This window comes from Myxine glutinosa, chromosome 7, assembly GCF_964187855.1.
Source record: "Myxine glutinosa chromosome 7, kmMyxGlut1.1, whole genome shotgun sequence".
Taxonomy (NCBI): Eukaryota; Metazoa; Chordata; class Myxini; order Myxiniformes; family Myxinidae; genus Myxine; species Myxine glutinosa.
This window is the reverse complement of record NC_136267.1, coordinates 133,625,144-133,638,542: the sequence shown is the minus strand read 5'-3', so window position 1 is coordinate 133,638,542 and position 13,399 is coordinate 133,625,144. Positions and strand designations below refer to the sequence as shown.

Here is a 13,399-nt window from a genome sequence, read left to right as displayed (position 1 = left end):
TTATTCTGCTGGATGACCTGGGTTTGAATGTGTTCCAGTACTGAGTTGAATGCCTTTTCATGGGCGGCTGACATGCAAGCCTGCTCCTTTGGTGCTTCGGCTCTGTGAATCGCACGCTCATAGTTGTAGAATGCTGTGCGGAAAGCTTTAAAACATGACGGATGGTGTTTGGCCTCACATGCAAAGAGGTCTTTGTTTTTCACCTTTCGATGGAGTCGATAGAGACCCATTTTCTCAGCCCGTGTTTCGATTTGCTCCCATGCATTTTCTTTGTTTTTAAAGGATGGGAAGGTTGTAGGCCTCTCAGTATTGCGATGAGCATCTTTGGTCTCAACTTTCTCACAAAATATACACTCTGGCGGGAAGATGGGTTCAGCAGAACCTCCTGGTTTACGAGGAGAGTGATGCCATGATGAGGTTGATGGCCCTGGTTCTGTATCATCTCCCAGACGATGAAAGTGGCGGACAAAGTGCTTATAACACTTGCTGTGATATCCTACTCTTTCTAGGTCATCAGGAAGAGTTGCCGGGATCTGATCACATACTGATTGCATACGACATGGGGAGTCATGCGGTTGGTTGAGACGTCTATCCCGGATCTTTTGAAGCAGTTGCAGTTTTTCTGAAGCAGATCCTTTAATTTTACGGAGGGGCGTGAAATCCCCATGATCAGACATGGATGGTACATGAAGGATGCATGTAGGAGGAGAGCTTTGGGCTGCAGGTTCTACACTCCGTTTTCTTTTGGGCATGCTTGCTGTCGATGTCTACCATCACTGTTAAATGACAAATAAGAAATCACGAATGATGTTAAAAGTGCCTGTGAAAGGAGGCTCTGAGTTTTCAGTGAGGTAACAGAGGTTCTGAGTCATGTTCTACACTAGGGTACTTTTTAGCTGACTAAACCATGTTTAGTGGCATCAAAAGTGCTAATAGCTAAAACATCTAAATTCTTCCACACTAACGTTAGCTATCTAGGCCAATGAAACATTGTGCTAAGTTACTGTAGCTAGCTCAGCTGTCGTGCCTCTTTCTGGTTCAATTCATATACAGAAGTCAACAGATATGTCTCATGTTTGGCATTAACAAAAGTTTAAGTTACACCGACATTAGGAACATACTGTACATAGATGAGGCTAGCTTTAACGTTAGCTAACATGGTGCTAGCTGGCTCAGCTGTTATTCTGCCTGTTTATGATTTCATGCAGAAACTGAAGTCAAGAGTGTGAGTAACATTATAGTTAGCATCTTACCTGGCTAGATTGGAGGATGAATACCAAGAACAACACACAGATGGAATGGAAGACTGAACTTTCAACTGAGGTATTCAATAACATCAACGTTACCAATTGATACGAGCGCGCGACATTACCAATTGATACGAGCGCGCGAGCGCGCATGTTACATGGATGGAAATGTAAAATGGCAGCTATAGCAGCACTAATTTGGATCTCTAGTCTGTCATTTCTGCACTGTGATTGGATAACATAAAAAAATATGTTTGGGAGTTAACAGCAGGAGTTGGTAGATTTTACGTGGGCTGGGTGAGAAACCTTTAAATAAGCAAGTGAAAATCTCTCGCAATACAAAGTCAATGGTGGGAAGAAAAGTTGAGTGGTACCAATGTTACTGCCAATGTCCCGCCCCTATGCAAGACTCAGGAGCATCTTGTTGACATTTAACCTTGAAAATACCTGGGTTTAGACCCCTTATGTACCATGTTAAGTTATCTGCAGTATTAACGTATCCTTATCATTTGTAAAACTGATTATTTTGTAATTACAGCATTAATATGCATACTAGTATACCATAGACACATGTAATCATGTTATGAATAGTTCTATCATGATCTATGCCCTTCAAAACATGGGTCTAGACACCTTCATTTTTCAATTATCTGCAATATTGGCTGAGATATGTCAAAAATCGTTTTTTTTATAATGGCAGCAGTAATTTGCATAAAAATGGTATGTGGGACATTTTTTCAGCTTGGGGCCATAGCTAGTCATTTTCTACACATTTTTTCCAATCTAGAAACACTGATTAGAAGTATATCTCCGGGGGTGCAGGGGGACCTAGTCTTCCTACTAGACTAATATGTATTATTTATTGTATGGATATACTTCACTAGAAAAAAAGAAAAGTTATGTGTCATTGGCAAATGTACTTTCAAACGCTTGCCTGCAATGATTTTTCACACGTTTTACAGGTGGAAATTAAACTTACAGTACCCATGCTGACCATTGCATCTCCTCATGACAATTTATGAAAAGATATGAATAAATTATTTTCAATTATTTGCACTACATTAAGTCGGTATAAGATGCACAGATGTCCATGTATTGAAACATTTCAGTGTTCATAGACATTTCAATGTCTTGCACAATTTTAAATCCTATCCCAACAATGTACTTGTATGTAATGAATCATGACAGCAGAAATGAATGATATGTTTATTTTCCTTCGTTTTGATACAGAGCCATGTGCTTGAATGAACATTAGATTCTATAAAGGTCTGCAATATATGTTATTACATGCAAATATCATGAAACCATTATTAAATCAGATTAATGATCTTCATTAAACAAGAAATTTAATATTGTAGCGACCCATGGGTCCCCCAAGCGAGACCAGCAACAGAATATCCTTGCTCCAGATGGTGACGTAACCGGCGGGCAAACCACGGCGCCGGGGTGGCCGGTCACGTGACCACCAAAGTGTGCCGCGCGTGCGGTTATAATCCTTTGCACCTGTCGGTCACGTGACCACCAAAGCGCACCTCGCCATTAGAGGCGTGGCTTTCGGTTTCGGTTGTGCTTTCTGGTTTTGATATATATGCAGCCCGATAAACGGGCTTTTCAGAGTTCCCGAGTTGGTTTTTACAATAAACATTAAACATCTTCTCGGACGAGTTTGTGTCTTGCCCGTCACTTCGTCCGTCTCAAGCAAGGGCCCTGCTCTTCAATATCCATATATTTGCATGTAGATCAAATATAGATAAATGTAGGATAAATAAATGTAGATAGATGTAGTAATAAATAAATAAATTATAAATAAATAAATGTAGGATAATGTAGGATAAATATAGATAAATATAGACAAATATACATAAATATCCATTGTTACCATCTGGAGCATGTGTGTTGTGAACAGCTTCCGGGTTGTTGGCGAGCGCAAGCTCACTCTGCCTGCCTGCTAAAATGGCCGCCGAGCGCGTCCATTGGATACTTCACTGTTTCGCACGTGTGGGCTATCTTGCTCCGCTTTACGATCTTTAATAACAACCAACGAAACACCTTCGCCTTTACTTTACTTTTTTTGCGTACATAACACATCGTTGCTCACTCAGCACTGCTGCATCACAAAAAGATGTGTGAACACCGTGGGGACCCACCGTATGTCTCTCTCAAAATACCACCTGTCGCTTCACTGAATATGAAGGAGGGGTCTTATTCTTCTTCTTTTAAGTTTTATAGTATTTTCAGTGTGGGAGGCTCTAGATACGCCACGCGAAGTTGCCTTTCCGAGGGTCCGCCAGTTTTATTGCGATTTTTTCTTTGAAATGGTCTTTTACCTTCCTGGTAAGATTTTGAGCTGTGTAGGCCTGGACATCTGCCCCATCTCCTCCGACATTGGTGTACTACTCTTTGTACATGCCAAGTAAATCACTAGATGCAAATGCTCTCTTGTGGTAGGACTGAGACAAGCTCCCTTCATTGGGCCTATCTTGATCATCAGTCTCCCTCAGGAACTGGACACGGCATGATTTGTGGTATTCTGCTTCCTTTGCGATCAGGTCCATGCCACTCTGAATGAGACTCTTGATACTGTTACGGTCCGCGGTTAAGGATGTTATATTTGCCGAGCGGAGGCCCCGCGACCTAACAGTTTTTCCAGACTCACCCGATTCACCCAGACGTTGGCCGTATCGCGCCACAGCTACTCAATATGGAAAAGACTAAGACGACGAATGCAAAGAGGAAGAAGAAAAAGAAGACGTACAGAAGAGCAACGGGGTTTATTATTATTTACACACACATAACCAAAAAGAGCAGTCACGGGTATTTACAGCGGACATGAAAAAAAACAGGTAACACAGTGCAAATTACTAGCTTATACAGACTTAATTACCTACCCAGGACAGAACAAACAAAGACGACTCACACGGGGAATGATGATAGGAATTGGCTGGAAGGAGAGGAAAGTCCAATTGGTTCGGCAGCACGAATCGGCGCGTTGGGCAGCCGCCGTTCCTCCGCGGCCCTGCTCCAAACCGCCGTCCAGGCCCCAAATGGCTGGCGAGCGTTGTGGCTGCTGGGGACGCTGCTGCTGCTGCTGCTGTAGACGCTGCCGCTGGCGAGCAAGGTGACGAATAGCAGGCTTTTGCGCTTCCCTGGATGACCTCTGCTTTTGGACCTCACAACTCAACTCTTGTCATAACTCATCTCAGATCTCAGCTCATCTCTCATAAAAGCTCCTCTCCTTTCTCAGCCCATCTCATGTCTCTCTTGGGAACGTCCCGCGGCGGGTTTTATAGGCCCCGCCCCTCAACCTTCGCGAACCTCCTTGCTGTTCCTTTCCACACCCTCTCCAAGTCCAACCCCTTGTTCGTGGTTGGTTGAGTGGGGCTGACTCACTCCTCCCCTCTCTGACGAGGTGGGGACCCGCCGTTCTTCCCCAACCCTGCCTCGTGGTCAATGGCGGCAATTGGAGGGGATGTAATTGGCAATCGAGGCTTGGCAATGACGAAAGGGGGAAATGGAGGTTTTTGGGAATGGGAATGAAGGGAATCTATCTCTTTTACTTGGTGCAATGGAGTGTCAGGTTACTGGAAGACAAGGCCTTACTCTAAAACACATAATAAAGATATAAGCTACTGAACAAGGGTTTTATCGTGTCCTTCAATGTGGAGTTTCATGGAATTAACTACCGGGACGCCCTTTTTACCTTTACACAACTCTGGAGGCAGGAGGGGCCATAATCCAACAATGTTACACAGCAATTTCCAATACAATACACACAATCAAAAAAATACAATCCTCATATCCGCAACAATACGTTCGTTTTTTGAAGACTATACCTGATGGCAAAGTGACTCACAACCGGCAACTGTCGCTATCTTCAGTCTGGGCTCCTCGTTTCCATTTTTCTTCTTATGGCTTTAGCCACAGAAAATACAAGTCCCTTTCAACAGGCCCTGCTGATTCGACTTGGGAAAGACACTGCAGCGTCTTGTTTGGATAGAAGCCTTTTTGGCAGGGGGTTCATCATCAGGTGGCAGGGGTTCTTTCGGACGCTTCACTGCTGTGTAATGCTTATGACAAGAAGGGTGATAGCTGACAGTATATTCGTGATCACTGCTTACCAAAAATCTGTTGTGTGACCTCAAAGTATGTCAGATTTCAAATTTTTACGCAAGACAGCAGCATTCTTTAATGTTGTCCATATCCTGTCACTCAACTTTCTCAGCTTGCCGTCCTCTTCTGTGCAATTGTGACAGATATAGCAGCTTGAAACGCCCTCAGCGTCATTGTTCTGGAATGAAAAATAGGGTCCGTTAATGGGGAGTAAAAATTAAATGGTCCAGGGTCACATGTGGATTTAACTGTCAGCTAGAGAAATTCAACTACGTGCAGTCGAGGAATATACCTCCCCCTGCAAGGCAACCGTGTATGTTTGAATGGATATTCTTTGCAAATAAATTGACCTGTAACCGTTGATCTAATAACCCCAAATCTAATCATTTTTCCTCTTCTTCCAAGTGCACACATGTAAAAAGTTTGACAAAAATCCGTCCAACGGTTCTTAAGACATCGCGATAACGAGACTCGGACGGACGGAAACCCGAAAACATAACTTTGTGGCGGAGGCATAATGACGTTTGACATTTGGTTATGGGAATTCCGAATTTCACCTCTGTCCTTGAAGTTAGAAAATTATGCTAACTCAGTAGACATTTTGAGAGGAGATTTCTCTGGTGGCTTGGTGAGTGGCATCTTCTCAGTGCTTTAGAATGTGCAAATTAAGTTTCATTGTGAAGTGTGGTGCTGCGCACACACAACTTGCTTGCCAAAGAGGTAGGCCACAACGCGTTTGTTAAAACAAAAGAGTCTTTATTTCGAAAGCTCGAACTGCAGCACTGAGCGGGCTCGAGCTTAGAGCCCGCATATATGTGCCGAGGCCACGCCTAGTCCCCGGGCGTGGTCGATCGGTCGAGGGGCGGGGCATGTGCCATCGGTCCCCGCCTGGGCGCTCGCGTCACCCAATGGTGCGCGGAATTATAACCCCTTGTGCCCGCCACACGCGCCCCCCTCAGAATTCCCGCGCACCTGAAGGGTGAGTTTGCAGGGAAGCCGGATGACCCGGCTGAAACGCCCCCTAGCGATGGGTGCAGGGCTGGGGGGTGCCGGGGGTCCGACCGCCGGGGGGCGGCCTCGACGCGGAGGCAGAGCTGCTGGCGGGGGTGCCGGGGGTCCGACCGCCGGGGGGCGGCCTCGACGCGGAGGCAGCGCTGCTGGCGGGGGGTGGTCCGGATCGAGGTGGGCCGGCTTGAGGCGGTCCACGGAAATGCGATCCGGGGCACCGCCGATGTCGACCGTGAAACATTTGTCCTCGGTCTCCAGCACGCGGAAGGGCCCGTAGTGGTGCCCGGTGGGCATCGTGCCGGATGAACACGTACTTTGCCGTGCGAAGCTCCGGGGCGACGTGGGAAGGCGGGCAACCATGGTGTGCCGTTGGCACTGGGGCGAACCTCCGGGCGGTCTCCTGAAGGGCGGAGCGCTGTTGCGCCGTGGACCAAGGAGCCGTGGAGTCGGGGATAAATTCACCCGGTACCCACAGTGGTTGCCCGAAGACCAGCTCCGCCGAGGACGCGCGCAGGTCGTCCTTGGGTGCCGTCCTGAGGCCCAGCAGGACCCAGGGGAGTCTGTCGACCCAGCCGCCGTCGCGGAGGCTGGCCCGGAGCGCGGCCTTCATGGAGCAATGAAAGCGCTCGCACAGGCCATTGGCCTGGGGGTGGTAGGCCATGGTGTGGTGTAGTTTCACCCCGAGCCCTTGCGCCACCGGACGAGATGTCGGAGGGGGCACCGAACTGGGCAACCCAAGTGACGATAAAGGCTTGCGCCACCTCAGCCGCAGACGTCGCCGCCAATGGGACGGCCTCCGGCCACCGTGTGGTGCGGTCGACCATGGTGAGGAGGTGGGTGAACCCTCGCGTGGGGGGCAGAGGTCCCACCAAGTCGACGTGCACGTGGTCGAACCGCCGCTCAGGCACCGTAAACGGGGCCAACGGTGCCTGGGTGTGGCGGTGGACCTTTGTGCGCTGGCACACGAGGCACGTCCTGGCCCAGTCGTGGACGTCCTTCCTGAGGCCATGCCAGACGAACTTCGCCCCGACGAGTTTCTGGGATGCCTTCGTGCCAGGGTGGGACAGGCCGTGGATGGCGTCGAATACTGGGCGCCGCCAGCCAGTGGGCACGATGGGGCGAGGCCGGCCGAGGGAGACGTCGCATAGGAGGGCCGTGGCCACGGCGTCGAACGGCACCTCGGTGACGGCGGTCCGCAAGGCCTGGACCCCGGGGTCGGCGGTCTGGGCCTCCGCCATCCGGGCATAGTCGACCTGGAGGTGGACCGCGTGCACGACGGACTGGGAAAGGCAATCCGCCACCGGGTTGTCCTTACCCGCCACGTGACGGATGTCCGTCGTGTACTCGGACACGGCAGAGAGGTGGCGCTGCTGCCGTGCCGACCATGGCTCGGCGACCTTGCCCATCGCAAACACAAGGGGCTTGTGGTCAACGAAGGCCGTGAACAGGCGGCCCTCCAGCAGGTGGCGGAAGTGTCGGACCGCCAGGTGGAGCCCGAGAAACTCGCGGTCGAAGGTGCTGTACCGGCGTTCGTGCGGGCGAAGCTGCCGGCTAAAAAACGCCAGCGGTTGCCAAGCACCATGCACCCGTTGCTCATGCACCACGCCCACCGCGTAGTCCGACGCGTCGGTGGTGAGGGCGATCGGTGCATCGGGCGCCGGGTGCGCCAGCATTGTGGCGTCGGCCAGAGCCAGCTTTGCGCCCGCGAACGCCGCGGCCATCGGCTCCGACCATGCGATGTCACCTTTGCCCGGCTTGCCCTGAAGGGCCTCGTGTAAGGGGCGGAGGAGCCGGGCGACGTGGGGCACGAAGCGGTGGTAAAGGTTTACCATGCCCAGGAACTCCTGGAGCCCCTTGATCATGCAGGGCCGCGGGAAATCTCTAACCGCCTCCACCTTGGCCGGTAAAGGGACGGCCCCATGCTCGGTGATGCCGTGCCCCAAAAAGTCGATGGTGGCGACGCCGAAACGGCACTTGGCGGGGTTGATGATTAGACCATGCTGGCCCAGGCATTCGAAAAGTGTGCAGAGGTGGAGCAGGTGCTCCTCCCGGGACGCGCTCGCGGCTAGGATGTCGTCCAGGTAGAGAAACAGGAAAGGTAAGTCACGCAAGACGCTATCCATAAGCCGCTGGAACGCCTGGGCCGCATTCTTCAACCCGAAGGGCATCCTTAGGAATTTGAAGAGGCCGAAAGGGGTGATGGCTGAAAGGGCCGTCTTCGGGACGTCGTCCGGTTGGACGGGGACCTGATGGTAGCCCCGGATGAGGTCCACCTTAGAAAACACGGTCATGTTGGCCAACCGGGCGGAAAAGTCCTGAATGTGTGGGACCGGGTAGCGGTCGGGGGTGGTGGCATCATTGAGCCGGCGGTAGTCCCCGCACGGCCGCCATCCCCCGCCGGGCTTCGGCACAATGTGCAGCGGAGAAGCCCAAGCACTGTTGGAGCGCCGTACGATCCCCAGCCGCTCCAGCGTGGCGAACACCGTTTTTGCCATGGCGAGCTTCGTGGGCTCAAGTCGGCGTGCCCGGGCATAGACTGGCGGCCCGGCCGTGGGGATGTGGTGCTCCACCCCGTGTTTAACGGCCACCGCTGAGAAGGTGGGCCGCGTGAGGGCCGGGAAACTGGCGAGGAGGCGGGTAAAGTCGTCCGCTGCCGGAAGCGTGCAAACTAAACTCGCCGGGACGGAACCTTCCAGCAAGCCGCTTGGCATGCCGCTCGGTGAGCCGCTCAGTGAGCCGCTCAATGAGCCGCTCAGCGAACAAGCAAGCGAGCTAAAGGTTTCGGCCTGGACGAGCCGTCTGCGCTTCACGTCGACCAACAACCCATTCGCACATAGGAAGTCCGCACCGAGCAATGCCATTGGCATGCTGGCGGTCACGAACGACCATTGAAAGCGCTGCCCTCCGAACCGCAGGGAGAGGCAGTGCTTCCCGAAGGTGCGGATGGGTGTACCGTTGGCGGCAAGCAACGCGGAGCCCCGGCCCGCTTGTCGGATGTGGAGGCGGGGATGACGCTTACCTGCGCTCCTGTATCGCAGAGGAAACGGCACCCGGACAAGGTGTCCGTAATGAACAGGAGGCTGCCGGAATGGCCGACGCTCAGGGCCGCTAATGAGCGCCGGCCAGGTCATTTCCCGACTTGTCAAAAAAGCATGGCGGGCGACACGTCTTAACCTTGTGGCCGTACCTGGCATGGTAATAGCACCAGGTTTGCGGCGGCGGGGGCGGCGGTGGTCGCAGCAGCCGCGGTGTTCTCGGCGGCGGTGGTGGTGGTGGGCGGGGCGCGGCAGCGGCCATGAGGGACGATGTAGCCTCTGCCCCGGGATCCACGACAGCAGCACCGTAACTCGACCGCGTGTGGCAAGCCGCGAAAAACTTGTCGGCCTCTACGGCCAGGGCGCGGGGTTCCTTTATTTTGGAACCGGCCAGCGTGAGGCGTACCTGTAGAGGTAGCTGGCGTAGGAAAAGTGCCCGGAATAAGAAATCTGGGGCTTGGTCACCCAGCAGCGACAGCATAAAATCCATCCGCACAGATGGTCGTGTGTCGTCGAGTTCGGGAAGGTCCAGAAGGCGGTCGGCCCGTTCGATCTCCGTGAGGCCGAACGTGGTGATGAGGAGATGTTTGAGTGCCTCATACTTGCGGTCGACCGGCGGGTGCCGCAGGATGGACACGACTCGGGCGGCAGTGCCGGGCCCAAGAGTGGCGACCACGTGGTAGTAACGGGTCTCGTCCACCGTTATGCCTCGAAGCTGAAATTGAGCTTCGGCCTGCACGAACCACACATCCGCCTGTGCTTCCCAAAACTCTGGGAGTTTTACTGCGACGGCGTTGGTGGCCATGGCGCGTTCGGTGGTCAGCAACGGCTGAACCAATCGGGGTCACCAGTGAAGTGTGATGCTGCGCACACACAACTTGCTTGCCAAAGAGGTAGGCCACAGCACGTTTGTTAAAACAAAAGAGTCTTTATTTCGAAAGCTCGAACTGCAGGACTGAGCGGGCTCAAGCTTAGAGCCCGCATATATGTGCCGAGGCCACGCCTAGTCCCCGGGCATGGCCGATCGGTCGAAGGGCAGGGCATGTGCCATCAGTCCCCACCTGGGCGCTCGCGCCACCCACTGGTGTGCGGCATTATGACCCCTTGTGTCTGCCACAATTGCACTTACCTCTTGATTGACAATAGTGGATGAACGATTTGATCCTTGGGCTGACTCTCCCAAACATTGCTCTTCTGAAGTCACACATGTTTCTTCTGGATCCATCCTCCTGGGTGATTCTTCTGAACCTTGCTCTTCTGAAGCCATCCTCCTGGGTGACGTCGATAATCCAAAGCTAAAAGAATAGAATAATGCATTGCATTAAAAAAAATCCCCAGAGCCACACTTTTGCTAACACCCATTATGAAAAGAAATGACTCCAGTAATATTAAATACTAGCCGAAACCCGTGGAACATCCACGGAAGGGAGGATGTGGTGTATGGATAGAGTGTACCATTATGGATGGCACAGGGGATTTGCTTGTCCGAGTAAGAGTTAGGAAGAAAGATGAGAATGAAGAGTGCGTATATGAACAACGATCGCCAACACCAGCACAAATGCATGCTCTGGATTGTCCACTCAGTGGACGGCTTGCTTTCGCCTTCGCCTGTCCAATCAGCAGACGGCTTGCTTCGCCTTCGCCCAGCAGACGCCAATATTATGGCGTCGTAAGATGGCGTCGTATCGGCAGTTAATCGGATGCTTTTGGGCCCCAACGTCGGCTAATTCAGATTTTTCGAGTATGGCTGTACGTGATAAACTGATAAACAAAGAGCGCGGTTTGTAGATCGTAAATCCATTAGTGCCGTGGGCATCGGGTCACTGGGTGCGGCGTAAAAGGGATAACAAAGTCGAGTCCTTACGCTATTATTATATAGATTATTATGTAGATTAATTGAGAAGAATCAAAATTGACATTTTTCGTAGTCTGGGCATTAGCTTACCTTGAGGGAAATGGTTCAGTCACACGTACAAGAATGATCATAATGGTCCAGTCAGACACGAAAAATATATATGCCTTCATTTCCCTCAATCAAGAAAAGAGTATAAATTCACATTTTTTAGCTTTAAAGTTAATGACCGTACAGCTAAGCAAATAGGCTCCACTTGTAGTATATAGTGTGAGTAACCTTGGCTGCATAAGGTTCATTGACATGTCTATATCAGTGGATAAGGTAGGCCTAATTAATGGACAAGTGGCCCTCCATATGATGGATGGACAGCATCAGCAGGAGGGTGAGGGTTAGGTGAATTATATGCATTTTGTGATTAGGTCTCGGTGCTATTCTGGTAACACACACGTACCTGATGGATTCAAAGGGATGTACATGTACATGTACCGCTTTGCATCATCACAAACACACTGATTTTGAGTATAGTTACAAAGGAGAGACCTCTCTTAAATCTTTAAAGTTTTAAAGCTTGATTAATGAGATAATAGGTGGCAGCATGATATCTATGGGAAGCAATTTAAGTAACAAAACTTACCTCTCATACTGCTTCTAATATCTTCTTGGATGTGTTGATGACTCTGATCATTAATAAAATAAGTTGGGATGCAGTGAAAAGAGAACTTGACTACTTGAGTGATATTTTAAAACTGACTTTATTTCCCACATATATACCGGTAAAAGTGTCACAAAAAGTAATACATCTAAAGTAACACGCCTGGCACCTTGTTGTCTAGGTTCAGGCTTGGTGAAATACATGCTTTATTGATAATTGTGAGTAAATTACAAAGCCACAGAATCAAGAGATAAATTGGGCCTTTTCTTCGAATTCCGCCAAGCTCAATGGAGGGGGGTGGGGGACATTCGGGGGTGTCTGGCGGGCACACCCCACCACTGAAATTGTCTGGCAGTGGTCATTCATGATACCTTGGACAATGCCGAACTATTTCCTGTAGGTTTCACCGGGTTAACTCACAGAGCTGATCTAGCTGAATTTTGGGGTCCCTTTCTCATGGCCCTTCTGACCACACCCAACAGAATATGCCCGCCCGGCAGACGTCCATTTCCTTACATGGACATGCACATGGACCATTGCTATATACATGAAAATTGGTTAACTTTCCAGCTAGGCTGACCCCCCTGGGCTCCCGGTCTAATATTGCCATGGATTTGAAATAGATAATGCACTGAAAATGATCACGAGAAGAAATATGAATATAAATTACATGAGATAACATTGTAATTCAAAAACCAACATTCCATGATGTAAAAAGTAATGAATTGACATATTTATTAATCAGCTGAAGGCTATTTTGTTACCCCAATTTATTTTGTTTTATGTTTTTATTGATATTTACCATAAATAAAGCTGAAAGCCACGAAATGTGTATGGCTGCAAAAGAAGAGAAAAAAGCAGAAAATAATAATGATCAAAGATGAAGGAGGTAGACATTTATATTATTAGTCCCCTACCGGTGTACACCGGAGGGGACTATAGGTTTGCACTCCGTCCCTCAGTCCCTCAGTCCGTCAGTCCGTCACGCAAAGAACAGTTTTCCGGACTTTTTTCTAAACGCTTAACGCTAAAGATTTCAAACTTGGCACATGGTTTCCTCATGACAGGTTACAGGTCAAGTTCGAACTTCACGACGTTTCGATCATTTTTGACAAAGTTATGCACTTTGAACTTTGGGAATTCTGATAATTCTGATGATCCTTAACTCAGTGCCATTTTAAGTTTTAATTTCCTTTAAAAAAGATTTTCTCTGCAATAATTGGACCGATTGAAATCAAATTTTCACCGTAGGAGGGACTCGGTCTGTAGAATATTTTAATGGTAATTATGACGTCACAGGTCACGTGGTTCGGCCGCCATATTGTTTTTCGTGAAAACACAAAAACCCCTTTTTCTCTGCAACGGCTGAACAGATCGAGGCCAATCTTTGCAGGCAGGATCGCATACCCATGACGAACAAAAACGTCAGCGAGCATGACGTCATGCATCACATGGTTTCAGAGTTATGACGTTTTTAGGCATGAACCTTTAA

General features: G+C 50.0%; 1 protein-coding gene across 1 annotated transcript in view; it reads right to left on the bottom strand.

Moving 5' to 3' along the window:
* Positions 1 to 278: 278 nt before the first annotated feature.
* LOC144893007 (uncharacterized) overlaps positions 279 to 13,399 on the bottom strand; it is an 812,187-nt gene continuing 799,066 nt past the window's right edge. Inside the window, exon 2 of the mRNA XM_078782311.1 lies at positions 279 to 776. Coding sequence (XP_078638437.1) covers positions 774 to 776 — 3 coding nt within the window. The 3' untranslated portion in view covers positions 279 to 773. The remainder of the gene's footprint in view (positions 777 to 13,399) is intronic.